The sequence below is a fragment of the Lepisma saccharinum genome, chromosome 4, assembly GCF_977018435.1.
Source record: "Lepisma saccharinum chromosome 4, izLepSacc3.1, whole genome shotgun sequence".
NCBI classification, from domain to species: domain Eukaryota; kingdom Metazoa; phylum Arthropoda; class Insecta; order Zygentoma; family Lepismatidae; genus Lepisma; species Lepisma saccharinum.
The window spans coordinates 706,514-727,486 of NC_139232.1; the positions used below are offsets into that span (position 1 = coordinate 706,514).

The 20,973-nt window shown below is 36.9% G+C and overlaps 1 protein-coding gene across 2 annotated transcripts in view; it reads left to right on the forward strand.

The window, feature by feature from the left end:
• Positions 1-20,973, forward strand: part of LOC145986353 (bifunctional 3'-5' exonuclease/ATP-dependent helicase WRN-like) — an 81,936-nt gene that overhangs the window by 4,679 nt on the left and 56,284 nt on the right. For both annotated transcript variants that reach the window (XM_083120229.1, XM_083120230.1), the window contains exons 3-8: positions 1,755-1,836; positions 4,592-4,695; positions 6,291-6,434; positions 9,642-9,871; positions 17,081-17,188; positions 19,666-19,859. In XM_083120229.1, coding sequence (XP_082976355.1) covers positions 1,755-1,836; positions 4,592-4,695; positions 6,291-6,434; positions 9,642-9,871; positions 17,081-17,188; positions 19,666-19,859 — 862 coding nt within the window. The remainder of the gene's footprint in view (positions 1-1,754; positions 1,837-4,591; positions 4,696-6,290; positions 6,435-9,641; positions 9,872-17,080; positions 17,189-19,665; positions 19,860-20,973) is intronic.

Here is a 20,973-nt window from a genome sequence, read left to right on the forward strand (position 1 = left end):
TCTGCTCTGAGTTACATGTCAGGTAGGGAAATAATGTGCTTCCATGTGAAAAAAAAGATTCACAATATCAATAAAATCTTTTAAAGTTTATTTCAAGACATCCAAACACACAAGTTAACACATAAACTTACCTTACATGTAAGACAAGACTAGAAAATTTGTTTTCATAAATTTGTTCGTAACAATTGTCACCAATCAAGGCGAAGAACAGAATTCAGTAGCTCACTTGGACAGGAAATGTTTACAACATCCGACACCGCAAGTATCCTGCATCAGTTTCTGAACAATTCCTGAAGGGTCAGAAACTACCAAAGATGAAAGAGAAGAGTACTTCATAGACTTTCTCACTAATGATCTTTGTATAGAAATTGTTGACGGAGGGAAAAGAAGGTCTGTGCATAACATTGTCGAAATGAATGCACCAAAAATGATATCAGATCTAGATTTGCTTTCACATCACACCTTGCAACCAGACTGGTGGAATTGTGATTAATGTATTGGATGCAACTGCCACTCGATACACTTTATATCCCAGAATTAATCAAAACAATGGTCACAATGCATGCCTGTGTATGAACATAAGGTGCATGGTGTTAAATATCCTCCTTTTTAAAAATACTGTCATGTTGTTCCAAAAGAACAATGGCTGAACATAATAAAGCAATTTGGAATCCTATTTTCCACTCTTCCATGGGACAAATTCATTGTGCAATATATTAAAGGAAAAGAAAAATGATTCAGGAAAAAGATATATCAGAGTATGTCTGGACAAAAATTTTCATCAATTAGACATTTAAATAAGAATCTTCAAATAGATGTAGTAAGTAGGTGGCATTGTTATAAAACTTCAAATCATCGTGCAAATTATACCTGGGAAAAAATTGCAATTTTTCAACTGTTTTCTTCTCTGCTAGGCCTAAATGCCTAGCATGAGAAATGAGAAAAATATGTTTTGCCTTTGGATGCACTTTTAAATAAAGTTTAGGAAGATAAGGTGCTGTCTTCTGAATTTTTTATTTCAAGGTGCAGCCAATGGTGTTTGTCTCACTCATTGTCTTAACTTTTTTTAATTGTCTTTCTTTCCTGGTGCTGCTTCAAGTCCTCATTAACTGGTTTGCTATATAATCACTTGTTACTGGCTCATGACAGTAGTATCTTCTCCTATACATTATAATGTGTATGGATTTTCGTTTGCAGAAAGTATGAGGGTAAGTCAGTAAGTAGGTCACAAACATTTATTTAAAAAACTAAGTGAGAAACTGACTTGAAAACTTTTTATTTTTCAACATAATCTCCACCAAATTTGATACACTTATTCATCACTTTATCGGTCCCCCAAAACCTGCTGCATAAAAATATTTGGGCTGCTGTCCCAGCCACATGTGCACACTTTTCAGAAATTCAAAGGATCATACATTATGATGTAGTATAAAACATGAGAACACCCTATTGCAGTTGCTATGCTGTCTATCGTCACTCGCCTGTCAGCTCAAATCATCTCCTCCACCTGTGCCATCTCCACGTACGGTCCACCTTTTTAAACTGAGCTACCCATGTGTGCATCTGCTATGTAGTGACTGCTAACTGAATATCATCAAGCTGGATTGTGCTGCCACCTAATGACAAATTTAGAAACTACTCACTACTATTTTCAGCTACCCAACATCAGTTTGTGTCCTTTTTACTAACTTCCCCCATTTTTATGCACAATTATTAACTGATTATAATTTTTTATTTATTTATATTCATTACAGGGACATGCAAGAGGATACCAAAATGAGAATAGAATGAAACAGCAAAATGCTAATTTGCAGTGGCATGGCACTTTTCAGGAGGGTAAGTGTACAGGTAGCATTGCATCTTCCATCCAGGCAATATCCATTCTGTACTGGCACCACATAATTTCAAAGATTTCCAAAACTCCAAATCTGATAAAGCTGATGAAGATACTGTTTAGTGAAATGTTTGACATTGGTTCAAAATTCTGCACAATGTTTCGGTATTGGCCCTTTTATTCACATCCATTTGATTATTGTGCTTTGCTTTTATTCATCAGGTTATTGAAGCAGTCTGGAGAAGAATGTGCAAAATGTAAATGATTAGGGTGTTATAATTAGTAGGAAGTACTTACTAATTGTATGTTCATTAAACATATTGGTATTTCAAGAGCTGAAATGACATCACTGTAAACAGATATTTATTCTCGTGCCAGTTCTTTAGGAGAGCATAAGAACTGGTGTGGGTCCTCTAAACGTTGGAAGTAAACGCCAACATAAGTTCGCTGATTTCACGAGACCACATGCTTCCAAATTTAAATTTCTTTGAAATAATTATGGAAGTTCAAATATATGCATCCATTTCAATATTACAAGATAATTGTACGTTTTTTAAATCAATCATCTATGAAAGAGTCAGAATATTTAAAAAAAACTAAATCCCAAAATATTGTCAATTTTTATAATTCTCAAGATATTTGGACTATTGAGAAAATATCTGTTAACATATCCTGCAGTATACGTGGACTGCTGAAAAGAATTTGGTGGTAGCTTTGAACCAAAACTTCAACACCAATTATCACTATCCGCATGTAGACTCATGATCTCACCACTGAAGGTTTTTGGTTGTAGTCCTGGTGTGAACAAACATGCATGTCATTAATTTCATCTAATCATCAATCATGCTTAATAAAAGCAGCAGAAAAGTGATGTAAAATATGAAAAAAGTATAGATGATCCCTAGTGCAGAAAATCAAAGAAGTAGGCTGATGAAATAATGAAGAGGAAGGTATATGTATGCAAGTTGCATTTTCTGTTGCTGAACAGTATCGACTTTTCAGATGGACTGTACCTAAATGTCAGAAACACTTTTTGCAATAATGTTTCACCTCTTCTAACACACACATTCTCTTGGTTTTGTATTCATAAATTTAAATTAGTAGATTAGTATAAATAAATAATAATTTACAAATTAATCAACTAGAGAAAGGGTAATTCCTGCTGTGGTCAATGCCCCCACTACTTTAACCTTTTAATATTTAATTTTTCATATCTTTTTTAACCTGCCTATATTTTTATTTTATTCTGTAAATTAACAATTGAGGAAATCCTCAATGAAAGTCAAGATTGTATAGACCATGGTTTCTCAACCTGGGGGTTGCAAGAGGATTTCATGGCGGTCGTGAAAAGAGGTGAAAAAGATAAATGTAATTAGGGACTAGTAGCAGAAAAAATATTTAAAAAAAATATTTTAAATTTATTTTGATAGACATATTTTTATTTCTATACTTGGTTAAATATAGCAAAAAATATTAAACATTTTTTTAACAGATGAAGAATCGTTTAAAAAACAATTCAAATAAAAGAGGTATGAAACTAGTGAAAACTGCATATTGAAATAAAAGAAAAATACAACAAAACCTGCATATTGAAATACAATGCAAAATGAAGGCTAGTGTGAAACCTAAACCTGGTGTGATTTCACTAGTGCTGCAATGTCTGGTTCAATTTTCGTGACGCACATTATCAAGTCATTCTCAACTGACAAGCAGTTTTTGGTCTTTGTTTTAATGCTTACCATGGAAAAGAAACCACTTTTGCACAGATACGATGTAGCAAAGGGAATTATGATTTTTAAAGCAGCAGATACCAGCCCAGGATATTTTGCTCTTCTCTTCAGCCAGAACATTACAGAATGCCAGTTGCAAAGATTTGTCGCACGATAATTTTATCAGTTCGTCAAGAAGTTGTGGGCTTAGATTGGCTATTTTGATGCCCTCTTCAATGAAGGGGTTTAATATCCATCTTGAACTGGCATTTTCATCAAAGGGAATATATTCTACCATCTGTTCTTGAAGCGCTTTTAGATGTTTGCACATTAAACTGGACAGCGTCTTCATGTCAAAAGAACAATCTCAAGTTGAAATAAAGTCTTGAGTCAGAGGAAAATTTTCAAAATTGTAGGTTCTGACTCTGGATGCCCAAACTCCTAATTTCTTCTGAAAAGCATTTACTTTGTCTTGAACAAATAAAATGGTTTTGTCCCGTCCTTGCAAGGTCAAATGAGAAATGATTTTGTTGACAATTGGAAAGGAATTGTTTCGTTTGGGATCCTTTGTTGTTCTTCGCAGAGTTGTATATGTGCTTACATACATAAACGCTTATTACAAACCAGAAATTCCATATGGGGGTTGCTGGCAAGAGGTCGTGATAGGAAATAGGTTGAGAACCACTGGTATAGACTAATAAAGGAACAAATCACAGTTGCAAGGTTCTGTTTCTTCTTGGTTGTGTATATTTAAAAAGCATGTAAGTTACATTTAAGGTGAATATATTTCTTTTCTTGATCTTAACAGGTATGAAATATCTTTATTTTCTTAAAGAAAATGATTGTGAGAGGAAATCTTTACAGATTGTCCATGTGATGACATTCATAGTATAACTAATACCAATAAGGCTACTTGCAGTGACTAAACCTTTTAATTACTCTTTTTATACTTTATTTTTTTATTTCTAAATTGCAGTGGTGTGTGTAATTTTTATATTGAGAAGTATTATCTCCTAATTCTCCCTTTATAATTTTGTCATATTTTCAGTGATTCCAGAACCAAATGATAATCACATACATGTCCTGAAGACATACTTTGGACATGAAGAATTCCGGCCGATGCAGTGGAAAATTATACATTCCATTATTGAGGTAGGTGGCATATTGTTAATAGTAAACGTTCAGTGTAAAACCTTACAAAAATTGATGTTTTATGTTGTGACCTGGTTGGAAGGTAAATGTTTTTAATGTTGCATCTTGAAATAGAGATCTGAAGAATGCATTTCCAGATATTAAATAAACATTTAAAAATTTATTTTTGTGCATGTGGAAACAGGATGAATATGACCACGGGGCCCACAGTGATAGCAAAGAACAGTTCACTTAGCAAGAAGAAAACTAAAAAAAGAATGGAATCATCCTGTGTCACACTTTAATTTTTAAGTTTTTGTTTTAAGTTCACTTTATGCACAGAAAGGCTAATCGGGACTTGACCTACAGTTTCAAGTGGAATCCAAACCACTATGTGCCTCCACTCGGTATTGAACCTGGGACCCCTTGATTACAAGGCAATGACGCAACCAGTGCACCATCAGGGAGGCAATTATGGCATTGGAAATGGAAGAATAATTATAAAATGCAATTCCAAGCATCTGGTGTCACTGGGTGTGACAGTAAACAATATTAATTCGTGGGGCTGGGTGGAATAAGAGATATGAGGTAATGACCAAGATTTCACCAAACTGATATGGTTCAAAGAATCTGTAGTTCCCAAATTACCTGGAAGATATCCTAATGTTGAGTTGGAAGTGACCAAACTAAAGTCTAGCAAAGACCCACTCCACTTTTGACATTTTGTTATACTTTTATGACAGATCTTGGTGTCCAGCTAATTTATTATGTGAAATGGAATTAATTTGTACACTTTTTGCTGTATTCAGAAACTTTCTCAGTTTATTTTTTAAACTCTTCTTTATGAGAAATGCAGTGGCAATAAACAGAGGTAGAGGTTTTGAAACCTAGTTATGCAACACAGTGCTTTATTTCAGTTCTCGACTGTGTGCATGTGTCGGCATAGGCATATGCATGCACATACTTAATGTTTATGATTACATTTGAATACTTGATGATATAATTAAGGTGTACCAGTTTAGTCGAAAAGTTCGTGGACTGGCTACCGTGTGTCAACACTATACAGAATCTCAAAATACAGGATACAGGTGTGGAGACTGAGCAGACAGCAGGATATCCTTGATTTTGCAGTCATTTGGCAACGTGGGCAGTTCACTTGAGTCAGTGGACAGAGAAATGTCTGTTTTAACCATATGCTATCACTATAGATACACGCTTGATGATAATTAGATGTAAGCGAGTTATTAACTTTTTTCGAGAAACTTACGTGTAGAAGTTCTATTAATTTCGATGGCCTCTACCACCATCTGCTTGGGAATTCATATACGAGTTCACAGAAATAGTTATTAACTTGCTTACATCTAATTATGCTAACAAAGTTTTGACAGCACCTATACTGCATTGTGTATACACTTGCCATAGCATCTTCTGTGCACTTTTGCCTAATTTCAGGTAAAACTTTGTTATCTCTTTCAAACCGAAACATTCTTCTGTCCTCCACTAGCTCTGTGAATTGACTCTGTACAGTGTCGGCACATGGCAACCAGTCTATGAACTTTTTGACCTAACTAGCATGTGTGACTTACATGAAAATAATCCTATTCTTGCATTAACAGAGTAAGAGAGATAACTGTGTTATAATGGCCACTGGTTATGGGAAGAGTTTATGCTATCAGTATCCACCAGTTTTCCTGAATGGATTGACGTTGGTGATTTCTCCCCTTATATCCTTGATGGAAGATCAAGTTCTGTCTTTACAAGTAAGTATCTGCACACACACACACACAAAAAAATTAGTTTCTGTGTCAAATTAGAAATGTATTAAATGTACACTAAATGACATAAAAGTAGAATATTAGTTTATTAATGTTTATCAAGTTAAATGGGATTGACTGCTTGGATTCTGTAGGAAACCTATGTAGAGACAGAGTAGATAGGAACGCTCTAATAGGTGACTGCAGTAAGAATGACATATTTACAAATTACAGGCATTAGATAGGAAATTTACCATCCAAACCTAGTCCATGAAAGTAATCTGAAAATTAGCTGCAGAAGACTCCGATACTACTTCTAGGGTGAGAATTTTTCTGTCAGTGTCCATGCATAAGTAGCTCTCGTCACCCAGCCTGTCCTTAATATGTAGTTAACTGGGAGGGAGGGGGTAAAGGTGGCTGAGTGCTGTGCGTTTCAATATTACATGTGTGGAGTCTATCCTCCACATTCCATATCAACCTTCATGACATGCTGCAATGCACGGGGTGGAGCTTTATTTCTTTAACGTCAGGAAATTATTCACAGCAATTCAAGAACTTTTCCAGAAAACATGGTGGAAGACTAAATTTGACAAATAATGACATACAAATCCTCAATTTTTTTCTTCAGCACAGCTACCAAGCCAACCCCTGACCACACAACACTCTTCACCATTTTGTGAAATATGTATGAGGTCAGCACATTATCATTTATTACAATTGTGTCAGTGTTGGTAAAAATTCCATACTTGTATGTTGTTAATAATTTGCCATTTTAACAGTAATGAAACAGGTCGAGTCATGTATATGGTGTTTTGAGTGTCATGCTTGTGATTTAATTGTGTCCCAGTCCCCCAATTGATTCTTCAGTAATTATTTTATTTGACTCATTCACTTATTACTGCCACTGTTTCTGGCTAAATGAACTTTGAAACCTGATATTCATTACGAATGAACAACAGCAGTTCCAAGCATGCCTTACTGAACTGAGTGATGAGAAAAGAGAATACCTGGGCAGAGTGTTCGATTCTCAGGGCTCAGAAGATAATGTTGCTGAGGATTCATTGAAAAGTGATAATGATAGCAACACGGATCAATCTCCTTATGAAGATGAGCCTATTATTACTAGTTCTTTTTTGTCAATATATTGATCAGAATGAAACTACGAAGTAGAATGTACATCTCTCCCGTCAAGTAATAACTTATTGAATTTATTACTAGTGTTAGTGTTAACATAAAAAGTAAATTCCAAATAAAAGTACAAAAATTGTTGTGGCATTCTTAATAATTTGTCTCTCATAATACATAATCAGTAAATATTGCAATACAAGAATATCATTTTGGTATTATATAATAGGGATGGGTCGTTATGAAATTTTGACCGATACCGATAAAGTACCGATATAAAATTTACCGATAACTGATATTCTCCCGATCCGATATAAAATTAGAAATGGTCCTTGAAGAACCTGAAAGGTTCACTGACCTCTTTAATAAATGTGTGTTCCAAAGGTGACTGCAGTGCAAGATAAATTGCATATTTAGACATTTACTTTCTTAGAAAGTATTAGAAAGAATTTTGCACTAAATTATCAGATAATAATCGATATATTGGATTTGTAAAATAATCGATAATTTTACCGATACACCAATATGCCTATATCGGCCGATACCGATAGAGTACCGATTAATCGGTCCCATCCATAATATATAACAAATAAGGTAAATTTTAACTTATAAGTGACATATATTAGGCAATACATATTTATAAACTATTTCTAATATGATGAATATAAAATATATTCAAGAAATGCCAAAAAACAATGAAATCCATATGTGAGTGCCACGCTCACCATATACAAACCTGCGTTACTCTGGAACACACATGAACGAAGGGTTAAAGAACTTTTTGGGAGGCCAGAATATCAGCAGTTGTGACAAAGTGGAAGCAGTCTACCTTGAGAAATCTTGCTCAGACAAATGCATAAATGTGGAGGAGTATTACATCGAGAAGTGAATGTGGTGTTCATTACAGTAAACATTTTTGTTTCTTACTTTGTATACTTACAAGTCACAGTTTCACTGGAGCACCCCTTTTATGTGTATTAAATTGGACCGATATTATATTTTGGCTGATACTGATACGGTAAGGTAAGGTAAAGGTACACTGTGCATGTACACACATGACATGAAGGTATATGGGGTGATGTGAAAGTAGAGCTCCACATATTTCTTGATCTTGACCATAGTTGGAATGATGTGATCAGCATCACTCCCGGCTGCCTTCCCCCCCCCCCCCCCCCCCCGAGGGTCACCCTCAGGTACACATTGATACGAGTCTGGGTGGGCCTCAGAACCGTGCAGAAACAGGGAAGTGACTGGAAAATTTCCTGGTCCAGATCACCTTCCCAGGGATTTGAACCTGGGTCTTCCGCATGGTAGCCAGATGCTTTACCAACTGAGCTACCACGGCCAGATACCGATAAAGTACCCATATAAAATTTACCAATACCAATAAGTTGTATTTTACAGATCTAGAATTCCAAATGGTTCATTGACCATGTTCATAAATGTATCTTACAATATGAACCAGCTTTTGCAATGAAAAAAAATGCTGCATATTTAGACATATACTTGAGAAAGAAAAGTATGGAATTGAGATTATAGTATATGTTTACATCCATAAAAATTATAACAAAATGGCAAAATATTTCACTGAATTTTAAGATATTTGTAGATATATAAGATTGGTAATTTATCCATTGTACCTACGTATATCAGCTGATACCGATAGAATGCTGATTAATCTGTATCATCTCTATTAAATGTCCTGCACTGTGACCATGCAATCTAAGGTGCCATGCTTTGGACTCCAGCTACTGGAGGAATGCAGGTTCGAGTTTCCTTGGGGAAGCAAAACTTTATCCTGAGATTTCGGCCAGTGTTAAGGACTCGGTAGCCACCCACCATTGGGGAGCTACAAACGAATAATGTATCCCAGTCATGGAAACCTACAACAATGACCGGGGCTTCATTGTGCTGACCACACATCACCCCGTAACTTGTTGGACGATCTCCCACCTCGGCAGGTGGGAGTGAGGCTGGCAGTCGGTAGGTAGGCCCTAGCCCACAGGTTATTCTTATTATCATGTGCCTATTAAATAATGTGGAAAAAGTAGTAAGCTTTGGAAGACCTATTTCTTCATTCCATGACAGGTTGCCAACATTGAGGCTTGCTTCTTGGGAACAGCACAGAACAAGCAGAGTGAAGTGATTGGAAACATTTTCTCAAGGAAATATAGATTGGTTTATTTAACTCCAGAGTTTTGCACTGCAGCTGACAGTTTGCTGAAGGATATAAAGGACCGTGTTGGCATTACTCTTGTGGCCATTGATGAAGCTCACTGTGTAAGCCAATGGGGCCATGACTTCAGAGCTTCATACAGGTGAGATATTTATTTTGCTTTTTTTTTTTCTGGATATTTGGATTTTCACTATCCTGATTTGAAAAGTCCAGATAGAAAGTCAAGTTTGTGCTGCATTTCTTCTCCAGGGGTATTAATCAGAACACCTATATGCCCATCTTTTATTGAATATAATTTTTTTTAACAAATTGCTAATGAGACAGTGGCAGCACCAGACTTTCTGGTTTTGAGTGGACCACTGAATGAGTGTCAAAGATTTTGGTGGGCAAGGACTTCAATATAAGTATATTTTTGTGTTTACATTGTTATTATGGGATCCAAACAAGGAAAGTACCAATCATATTAATCATTATCTATTCAGTTGCATTTTATTTTCATTATGAAATTTGCTTAATACATTTTGAGGTGAAAATAGGCAAAATATGATACTTATTCATAATTGGGAAAAGAGAGACGCGGTAGTATATAAATTCGGAGAAACTAGTACTCACTTTTATCCGCGAAGCTGTTTTTTTCTTTTTCAATTAATTTCAGTGGCCACTGCCGCCATCCTCATTGGAACTTACTGTACTGTTGCTTGGCATGCATCTTTTGTTTGTAGTTCTCTGGCTGCCGCTAGGTGCGCTGTTGTTAACTGTGCATCCGGGTTTGTGTCATCTGCTAATTAATCGAAATAGAAAAAACAGCTACGTGGATAAAAGTGAGTACTAGTTTCTCTGTATTTATATGATACCTAATTAATTAATTTATTCATTGTTCTCTGCCCAATGGGCAGGGTTTTCACTACATTGCAGCTAGATGTGAAAAGCACGCTTTGTAATAGCAGCAATTGTGCTTCAGAGTCTGTCAGCAACATTGAACTGCGATGTTTGCCCACCTGATACAGTTGTTGATGTATACATCTGGCATATTTCTTTCACAAAATGGTCTAATTCAACTGTCAGAAATCCTAGCATATTGTATGTGTATCCTGGCAGAATGCGAATTAACCTTAACTTCTATTGTGATGTTTGCAATATTATTCTATTGTCAGGTCAGATCAGGTACAGCTGCTTTTTCAAAGGTTTCCCTTCTTCAACTTTAGTGTATTTTAATGAGTTGAACTTTCCAATTATAGATAAAGCAGAAGTTGCAAAGTTCTTGTGTGAACACGTGTAGTTCAGTTAAAATAATGTTTACTGATTTCCATCAGGTCGGGAATTTTTGCAAGTCTTATTTAATGCTGCAAATTATCAACACTGCCCTCTGCTCAATGATGGGCAAGAGGTTCAGATTTCCTTTATTTCATGGAGTGTATAAGAATGTAGGTGCTGTGCTAATAAATTATTATGACTGCATTTGCAAAGCTAGGTCTAGTAAAGGCTTGGAACAGCATGTGAAGCTACACTATATTATTCAAGTGGTGGGGCTTAGTTATATGCTCTATCTACCAAGCTGAAAAGGTCTCTGTAGCAGCTTCTGTCAGAATTCACCAATACACATGCACACTCTTCACCCAAAGTGCATGCTTTTCTTTAATTTACATCCACATCAACGGAAAAAAAAATACTTGTTCTTACCTAATCACACATGTCACACCGTTATGAATGTGTGTAGAACAACCTCCGATATGCAGATGTATAAAATACAGAACTGTTCCAACTGTCAAGAAGTCATCTTTTTGGACATATATACAGTCAAACCCCAATTTTATGTTTTTCAGGGGCCTGTAAATAAAAAAACGTAAAATGCGGGAAAGCATAAGGGAGGAGTCAAACTCAAGTGTCAGCAAGAAAGGACTACACAATCGACTTTTTATGGGGTATATTGTGTCAAGAATTTTTAACAATGGGAAAGAACTATGATAATGACATTTCTAAGAAAAAAATGCAAGACTTGCTGTGAAAGTCAATGACGCATTAACAGGACCCACTTTCGAGCGTAGGGACGGTGGATGGCTGCTTCTAACTGCCGCCTATTAGGTTCAGTTTATGCATCTGATTGTGTGAGATCTCCGTTTACTCTGTAAACTGGTAATTAGTTGCTATTTTAAGAAGTCCTGGGTAATTGGAGGGGGAGAGGTGTCAAGCTGGGTGCCAAGCATCTTTATATACTGTAATCAAAGTATGCTGAAGATATGGAGAATGGTTCAGATTCCACTTTGAGCTGCATATGTATCCAGTCCCGATCAGCACAACAGCATGAAGTGAACAATACAAGCTTTGTCAAACTTACGCATGTTTAGACGCCGCAATAAATTATCAGTGACGCATGCAGGATTTTTGAAAGGGGGGATGGGGTTACGTATACTTTTTATAGTAGTCCTCACTTTGCCATCTTTTCCTGCCTTTGATGTTCTTTTTTTTTTTTTAGAAATACTGGCCAGAGGGGGGGGGGGGCTTATGACCCCCACCAACCCCCTTTGCGCATGCCTATGATTATTATTTACATCCATGTTATTCAACGATTTATTATTGGATTTAGAAGTCTCGCGGAGGGCAAACACCCCTTCCACCAATAGTTTCCCCGTAAATAACGTGTTTCCTTTTTTTTCTTTCTTTCTTTTTTTGTCATCCCATCAACGTTTAATATCGCAAGATTTATTTTCAGCATGTGAATCGTTCCGATAATAAGCGGCGATTATATTATTCTTAGCATGATGTGCATTTCCTTCCTGCAATGCTATCTTTGTTCAAGGTGTTTATCAGATGAAAGAAGAACAAGAAAAAAGATAGGTTGTCACAAGTGTGCTCATTCCCGGCCAAGTTGCAGAAAGAAAGAAAGAAGGAGGGAGGGTGGGAGAAAGATCACTGATTAGATGCTCTTGCATGCTGTCATGTCAGTGCTTCCGACATATGAGCAAAATATCCGACGCCGGGCATTAAAGAAAGATAAAAGGGTTGAATCTTTCAATTGCTGCATAGCTGTGCACAGTGCAGATTAATGAGCTCTTGTGGGGAGAAGATGGGCTTTTTTTTATTTTTTTTTTATTTTTACTGGCTGTACGCTATGTTCGTTGAATGTGGATATTCAGGTTCAAAAGCAACAACGTAATTTTAGACGTCAGAGGAAAGGAGACGGGAGATCGCTTATCGCCATTATGTTAATTGGTTAAGATGTCTTGTGTAAGGGGCTCTCACTTCCACATGAGCAAGAAAATCGGTGCAGAAATACTTGGCACTTTTCAGTAATTACAAGACTAGTGATGATACCATAAGGGGCATGAGAAAGCAAACACCTCCCCCCTGCAAATTAGAAAAAGGTGAAGGTATTTTCTCATGCACTTTGCACCATGCCGTGACACATATATAGGGGAATGTTAGAGATGCTGTGATCAGCACCATGCTCCGGCTGCCTTTACCCCCATATATTCTTCGATTTTTGCCAATTTGAAGGTGATGTGATCAGCAGCACGCCTGGGCAACCTCCTTGCTATTTTGCCCCAAATACGCATTTCAATGGCATTTAGATGTACACTAAATTTGGCTTATCTCAGAAAATTTTGCCGCACCCCTCGTTTATTCACTCATTTTTCTTGGCCCTATCACTTTACAACATACGAGTTACGGAATATGCATGGAGAAAACATTCTTCCTCATGTAGAAGAATCATTTATCTCAACTTCGCCCTCCCTCCCCCACACAATTAATTTTAATTATTTTTCCATCAGTGAGTAAAATATTGCCCTATCTGCCCATAGGGAAAAAATGATAACTTTAGCTTGTGCATTTTCAACTTCATTCTGGTAACCAAATGATATAGCGTCCGTGAAAAACCTTCAGATTAAAAATAACACTGTGCGACAATGCAAATTGCCGCAGAACAAAAACATGTGATTCCTATGGAGTTTAGTGACCTGATGATGATAGTGAAAACCGTTTTTCACAATCACCTAAACTTTTCTCTGGAAACACCATTTTATCAGCGCACGACTGCATGTTTTGTCGCGGCGCTTATCAGCCCAGCCTGTTACTAGGGCTCAACATTGCATAGGAAAAGGGGTGGAGAGGGAAGTGATAGATAGCCACTTGGTTGAGGTATAGTGGAGTTGCAGTTATTTGCATCAGTCAGTTGCTAGTGGGATCAAGCAGTGTGTGTCGTGCAAATTCCCTAACGTGAAGAATACTGTTTATGCGTGTTCGCGTGTTTATTGTGTTCAGCGATGTCTAGGATGTGTGTTAATTCACCAAACCTTTTATGTTATGTGTGTGGTGAGTTTACGACGAAGTCTCAAAGACATCCCATTTCTCTGCTCGTCAAAAAGGCGTACGAGTTGTATTTTGAATCCAAGGTAGATGAGGGTAAGTGTTGGGCACCACAGAACTGTTGCTCACGTTGCTCCCGTTATTTAAGAGGTTGGTTGCATGGAACCCACCCATCTATGCCATTTGCCGTACCACAGTTGTGGAAGAAACCTAGAGACCACATAACGGATTGCTACTTTTGTTTAACTAAAGTAACAGGAATCTCAAGTAAATCAAAACACAGTTTCATATCCAAATTTGGAATCTGCAATGCGCCCAGTTCTGCATTCTGATTCTCTCCCAGTTCCAAAACCACCAGTGGAATGGACACTGGAAGATGAAACAGACGACGGTAGTGGTCACAAAGATCTTGATTACACCCCATCTACATCACAGCCCCAACCACAGCCATTGTCACAGGTAGAATTGAACAATCTTGTCAGAGATCTAAATCTTTAAAAAATGCAAGCAGAATTACTTGGGTCTCGTCTTCAAGATAAAACCTGCTACAACCAAACACTAGTATAACATTCTGTACATTCTTTCCACTTTTTTCTCAATGGCAGAGAGTCTGGTATATTGTAATGACATAAATGGGCTGTTTACAGAATTTGGAATGATTCACAATCCGGAAAATTGGGACCTATTCATAGATTCCTCAAAAACTAGTCTCAAAGCTGTTCTCTTGCATAATGGAAACGAGAAACCTTCGATACCAGTGGCCCATTCCATTCAGTTAAAAGAAACCTACGAGAACATGAGACTACTTCTGAAGTATATTGGCTATTCGAACCACAAATGGAAATCTGTGGTGATCACAAAGTTCTGGGGCTCGTGCTGGGAATGCAGACTGGTTACACAAAATATTGCTGTTTCTTGTGTCACTTGGACAGTAGGGCAAGGAAAGACCATTATGTAGTGAAACAGTGGCCATTGAAAGCTTGAATGCGGGTAAAAAAATGTGTCGCATGAACCCCTTGTTGACAAAGACAGTGTTGTGCTACTACTGCTCCATCTGAAATTGGGCTTCATGAAGAATTTTGTGAAAGCAATGGACAAATTTGTCAGGGGTTTTCAATTTTTACTGTCCAAATTTTCTCCGACTAGTACTGCAAAAATTAAAGAAGGTATTTTCAATGGTTCTCAGATTCCTGACTTTATGAAAGACATAACCTTTGAAGAGTTGCTGACAGATACTGATAAGGCAGCTTGTCTTGTCTAAAAGATGTATGCAACAATTTCCTGTGTAACGTCAGATTTGACAATTACAGGAAACTGACGGCAACACGTGCTGGACTGTTACAAGGCTATGGGGTGCAACATGTCTTTGAAAATACATTTTCTGCATTCTCATTGGGATTTTTTCCCGCCTAATCTCGGAGAAGTGAGTGACCAACATGGTGAGCGATTTCACAAAGATATCGCTGACATGAAAAGACGATATATGGGAAGGTGGTCACCAAACCTTTTGCCAGATTACTGCTGGACACTACTACAAGACGTTTCACCATCCACCCACAAACGGAAAGTTTCCAGGACACGTTTTTAACTTGTAGGTACATTTCAACCTTTTTGCGGCTTCCTCGTACCTTTTTTTTATGTTTTGTAATACAAACAATTCATTTTGTTCCATGATCTGTATTTAATCCAGCTACAGGATCCTTCTGTACTGTAATGGAGTAGTTTCAAAGTGTCACGAAAGTTGCTACTTTGTTTTTCATGAATTACAATATATTGCTAACTAAATGAAATATAGGCTAAGTGGTACATGTGGCATATCTTTTCCAGAAAAAATTGTACGTGATGGAACATTTCTGATTTCATTTTCGTAATCAGCGTATTTGATTTAGTAAAGAACACCTTCTTTCATCTCGCAGCAAGACACAAAGTTCAAATTTGTTGCACTGTGTAATCGAACTAGATCCAATCATATTTCCTTAGGAATCTAAACGAATTTCCATTGAAGAAAAAGTGCCGTTGTTATCCGGTACGGCAAATCCTTAATTTTTTCCATTTTCAACATTGCAAACAAGAAGAAAGGAAAAGTTTTTACAAACAAGTCCCCCTCCTTTTTTCATTCCTGTCAACTAGGAAGGATTCCGTAAATATGTGGGCAAAGAAGCGAATGGAGATCCGAGTCCTGTTGTCAATTTTCCACTCACGTTTTTGTGAAGGGGAAGGGCAAACAAAGAGACATCAGTCACACACATTGTGCCCAAACTCTACAGAAGCCATCATTTAGAGAGCATCAGTTTGGCAACAGTGTGCCCATTTCATCTTCACAGGGAATGCAAGAAGTGCCGTTTTCCCTTCCTGTCTCTCATGGGAGGTATGACAAATGCAACTTGTGCACCTCTTCCCCCCTGCCCCTTTGCCAGGGCCTGACTGAATGAACGTATTAAGCGGGAAAAATGCGGGGACGTAAAATCGGGATTTCACTGTATGATTGTTCAATGACATTTTAGACATAGCTTAGACACCAATTGTTGTTATTAGCTTCCTGAAAGATTTCTCAACATGATTGGAAAGTATCTGTCACACAAGAACTTGTAGAAAAGACAAGTCTTAGATATGTATCATATTTTGTGCAGCCAACGAAGGTGTGTAAGCAGGAGGTACTTTTTCCTGTTGACATTCTTTAGATTTGTAACATATACCAATTGGACACAAGTGCATGAAACTTGGTCATATCACAACTGAAAGTTCTATTGTTTTTTTTGGGGGGGGAGGGGGGGGTGAGTGGAAGGACTTATAGTTCCTGTTGGTGATAAAATAGATGTACTTATTAATAACATATTCAAAAAAACACTAGCACATGTTATTAGTGCAAAGTGTACCAGTTTAAGTCATTGACACATTCATAGTTCTGTGAAATAGGAATTTTTCATTTCATCTTCAGCAATCTTTGTACTGATATTTATCTTTGATAAATGCATTTGGCTTGTCACATTTTCTTATTGTACTGTTAAAAGATTTGAATGTTAAAGTTTCTGTTATAATTCGGTAGGAAATTGGGGAGCCTGAAGAGAATGATGCCGGACGTGCCCTTTCTGGCCGTGACTGCTACAGCTACCCCTGCAGTGAGACAAGATATCTGCAATTCTTTAAATTTGAGGTATGCAACCATTTTATCGTCTGTGCTAATTTCATTTAGTAAAAGTTGATTATGGTAGAATTGCTATAAATACATGTATATTATATTACAGTTTCATCAAAATCATAGAATAGAAAAAGGAAGAATATATGAATAAGAAGTAGAGGTAGCACTAATGAAAACATTGCTTCCCTGATGGCATAGTGGTAAAGCTGCCACTTTATAATCAAATCCAAAGTTTGATATCTGGTGAAGGTGCGTAGTGGTTTGGATCCCATGATAAACCGTAGGTCCAGTCCCAATTAGCTTGTCTGTGCTTGAAGTGTACTTAAAACGTAAACTCAAGAACTAATTAAATCTATACTCCTTCTTTTGTAGTGACAGCTTTTAAAAAAGACATAGGAAAGGTATAGTTTTAATTAGTGTAGTAGACTTTTGTTTTTTCCAGGATGGTTTATTGGTTGAAATATGTGAGCATGTAGGAAGTAATAGTGATACACAGGCTACATATCCACTACACATAGTCACCTTGTTGGTTCAAGCAAGTGTTCCAACACATTATTAGATTGTGGATATGCTGAGCAAAGAACATTCAGTCTTCAACAGCATCATTAATGAGCATGCAGCCTTTTAGACCTTTTTTTAGTGACCCAAAGATGTGACAGGTTGGTAGCTGTGGGTGGGAGTGGTCGACGATCATCCAGCAGAAGCACCACAACAAATCTTGGCACACTCTTACCACTACACCATTTGAACACTGTACACTGTGAAAGACACTAATATCCATACACATCCTTCATACTGTTATAAATTTCAGCTCTACCAACGCCTTCTGCCATCAAAAATTGAATAACTGCTCAGTGGGCAGATTGGATTAATTCATGTCACAACCATACATAGTCAACTTGTTTCAGCATGTGCAAGCAGCACACTAACCGCTGCTGACAATGATAACTTGCTCCCTGATATACAACGCTATCTACTGGAATTGCAAAAGTCTGTGTATTTAAACAATGGCACTAATACAAGAGTCGCACTTTCACTTGGGTACATAAACAATCTGCAAGCATTTAGAAATGCTGGTGAAATGGTATCAACAGGCTAGATATTTATAAATATAATGGAAGTACTTTTCCTGGTGATCATTTTTAGATTTCATTTATTAGAATGCAAAGACCATGGCCTTCCAAATGACTTTTGATTGAGTGATGCCTGAACTGTTCTTATCTAGGATTCTAGACCGATTCAAGTAACTCCCCAGTTGTATTCAAGGGTCAACCATTTGGCTATGTGGGAGCAAATAGCTGATCATTGCACCTGCTCGACACATATCGATCGTGACCATTTTTTGAAAACCAATGTGATGAACACCATGCTCCAACTGCCTCTAATCTTGCAAATTTGCCCACAGGAACTCATTTATTAGAGCCTGAGTGAACCCCAGAGGTGCTTGACGCAGAGACAGGTTTGGGAAAATCCTGACCTTATGTCACCCACTCCAGGAACCGAACCTTAGTCTCCCGTGTGGAATCAAACACCCTAGCAACTGAACCACCATAGCTTATCAGGGAGCAAATAAATGAACATTCATTGATCTGTTATATGCGGTTTGCATTTTTCATCTACTTTTTATTTTAAGAACTGTCTCTTGTGTGCGCTGTATGGGCATGTTTCCTGGTGATGGCTGGATATATGTTGTGTAGAAAGTAAACTTTGTACTGTATATGATTTGGAATCATTATCAGACTGTGGTATGATCCTAGACAAACATTCATTTATCATGTACACACATCTCGAAAACTTTAACATGGAAGGGATTTATACAGTCATCATCCATTGTGCTCACCTGTTTTCTGGAGCAATCTAACCATATTTCATTTTTGTGAATGATAATCTTCAACACCATTGTGCATTAGCTGTGGCTAATATTATGAAGAAAATATCCATGGAATGGAGTGGCAAGCATTCTAACCAGTACATAATGCGTGAGATTTTGGGCAGAAGTCTAGGTCAGAAAGACTGCCTCCAGTGACTGTTCCTGATCACTGTCAACAATCTTATTTTGAATCGTGCATTACTGTTAGAGGAATCCATTTAGTTTTCATTTGCATAGCACAAATACACACTATAACTTTTTAAAAAATAAAATAAATATGCAGTGCAACCTTGATGTTATGTTTTTGAGAACAGGCTTAAACACTTAAAATGCAGGGAAAATGTAAAATCTGAAAGAAACAAAAAGTAACATGTTGCTCTACTGTAACTATGAAGATTGAATGTATAATGCATAAAAATCCACAATCTGGGAAAATTTTACTGCATTATGCGCTCTTGGGATCATGAAATGTAAAGTCTGAGAACATAAAAATCAGGGTTCCACTGAAATTCTTCAATATTTATAAAAGTTTACTTACGACAAATGAATGTACAAATATACCTAGTACTACTGCATATATATTATCTAAAGTCTCTCCATATTTTATATGTTTTTACATTAGGAATGCTCTGATAACAATCACAGGGTTTGACAGACCAAACTTATACTTGGAAGTAAATCTGAAGAGCAATAATGTTGTTGAAGACGTGAAGTACTTGTTAATTCAAGATGAATCAGCTTTCAAATTTGAAGGACCAACGATTATCTATTGTCCTACAAAGAAATCCACAGAAAGAGTCGCTGATGAGTTGAGAGGTGAGTTTGCATACGTAAAAGCACTTGTGTTGAAAATACTACAAAACGATAAGCACATGTACCAGAAACTAAATATGTAATTTCAGATGTTTTTCAGGAATAGATTTTTGATTTGAGTGTTACTATGAAAAATGTAAGAATAGTTTTAGTACTTTTGTACTTGTCTGTCTTATGTATGTGTGTGGGAGTGACTATGTGATCATAAAATTATTGCAGTTTTATTGATAAAGTGAGGTACCGATATGTTAGTCATCCCGTTGACCGGAAATGATGAAAAAATCAGGAAAATGAGCTATGAATAAAAGTAAGGGGCCTAATTAGTATCAGGTATTGTTGATGCATGAATTTGTCAATAATTTTTACTCATGTGGTGTTTAAACAGTGTAATTAAACAGGATCACATTATTTTATTATTGTTTTCATTTATGTTGTTTCATAAATTAAGTTTCTAAACACGTACTTTGTTTTTAAAGCCTAACCCATAGTGGGCATCTTGCTACATACAACAATAATCAACAATTTAGGATCTTCACTCATACTTGTTATTTAATATTAAATAGGTAGAATATTGATTATCAGTATTGATAACTTTTATACTGGTACCTTATCAATATCAGTTAAAATCTCAAAAGTCAGTAAATCAGTTAATATTCTAAGAAACTCTAGAAGTCTGGGTTTATTAATGAAGAGATCTCTTGGGATATTGACAAGGTCAGTTTGTCTTGGGTTGTGCATGGAAACTTATCTGGCTATGGAACTGGTCTTGTTGATATCCCGTTAGAATCTTTGTTATTTGCAACCAGGAAACCTTCAAGACTTCCTTGAGGATGCCTGGATTCAGTGCCTTTCAGGTAGGAGTTTTTCGGTCTATGTTCCTGTATAAGTGGCTCTGAGATTTGTCCTCCTTCTCGTCAATGGTTACCTGGGATCAACGTGGTGATGAAGTAAAGGTGCCTGGAACAAGGTGCTGATCTTGTCACTTCCAGTATGGTCAATATCAAGAATGTATTAACCCTACTGCCACTCTTTCCCCCATGTGCCTCCATAGCATGGTGCAATGTGCAGTGGAAAACCTTAACTAACTAACCCTCTAGCCTCCTTAAACCCAAAGCTT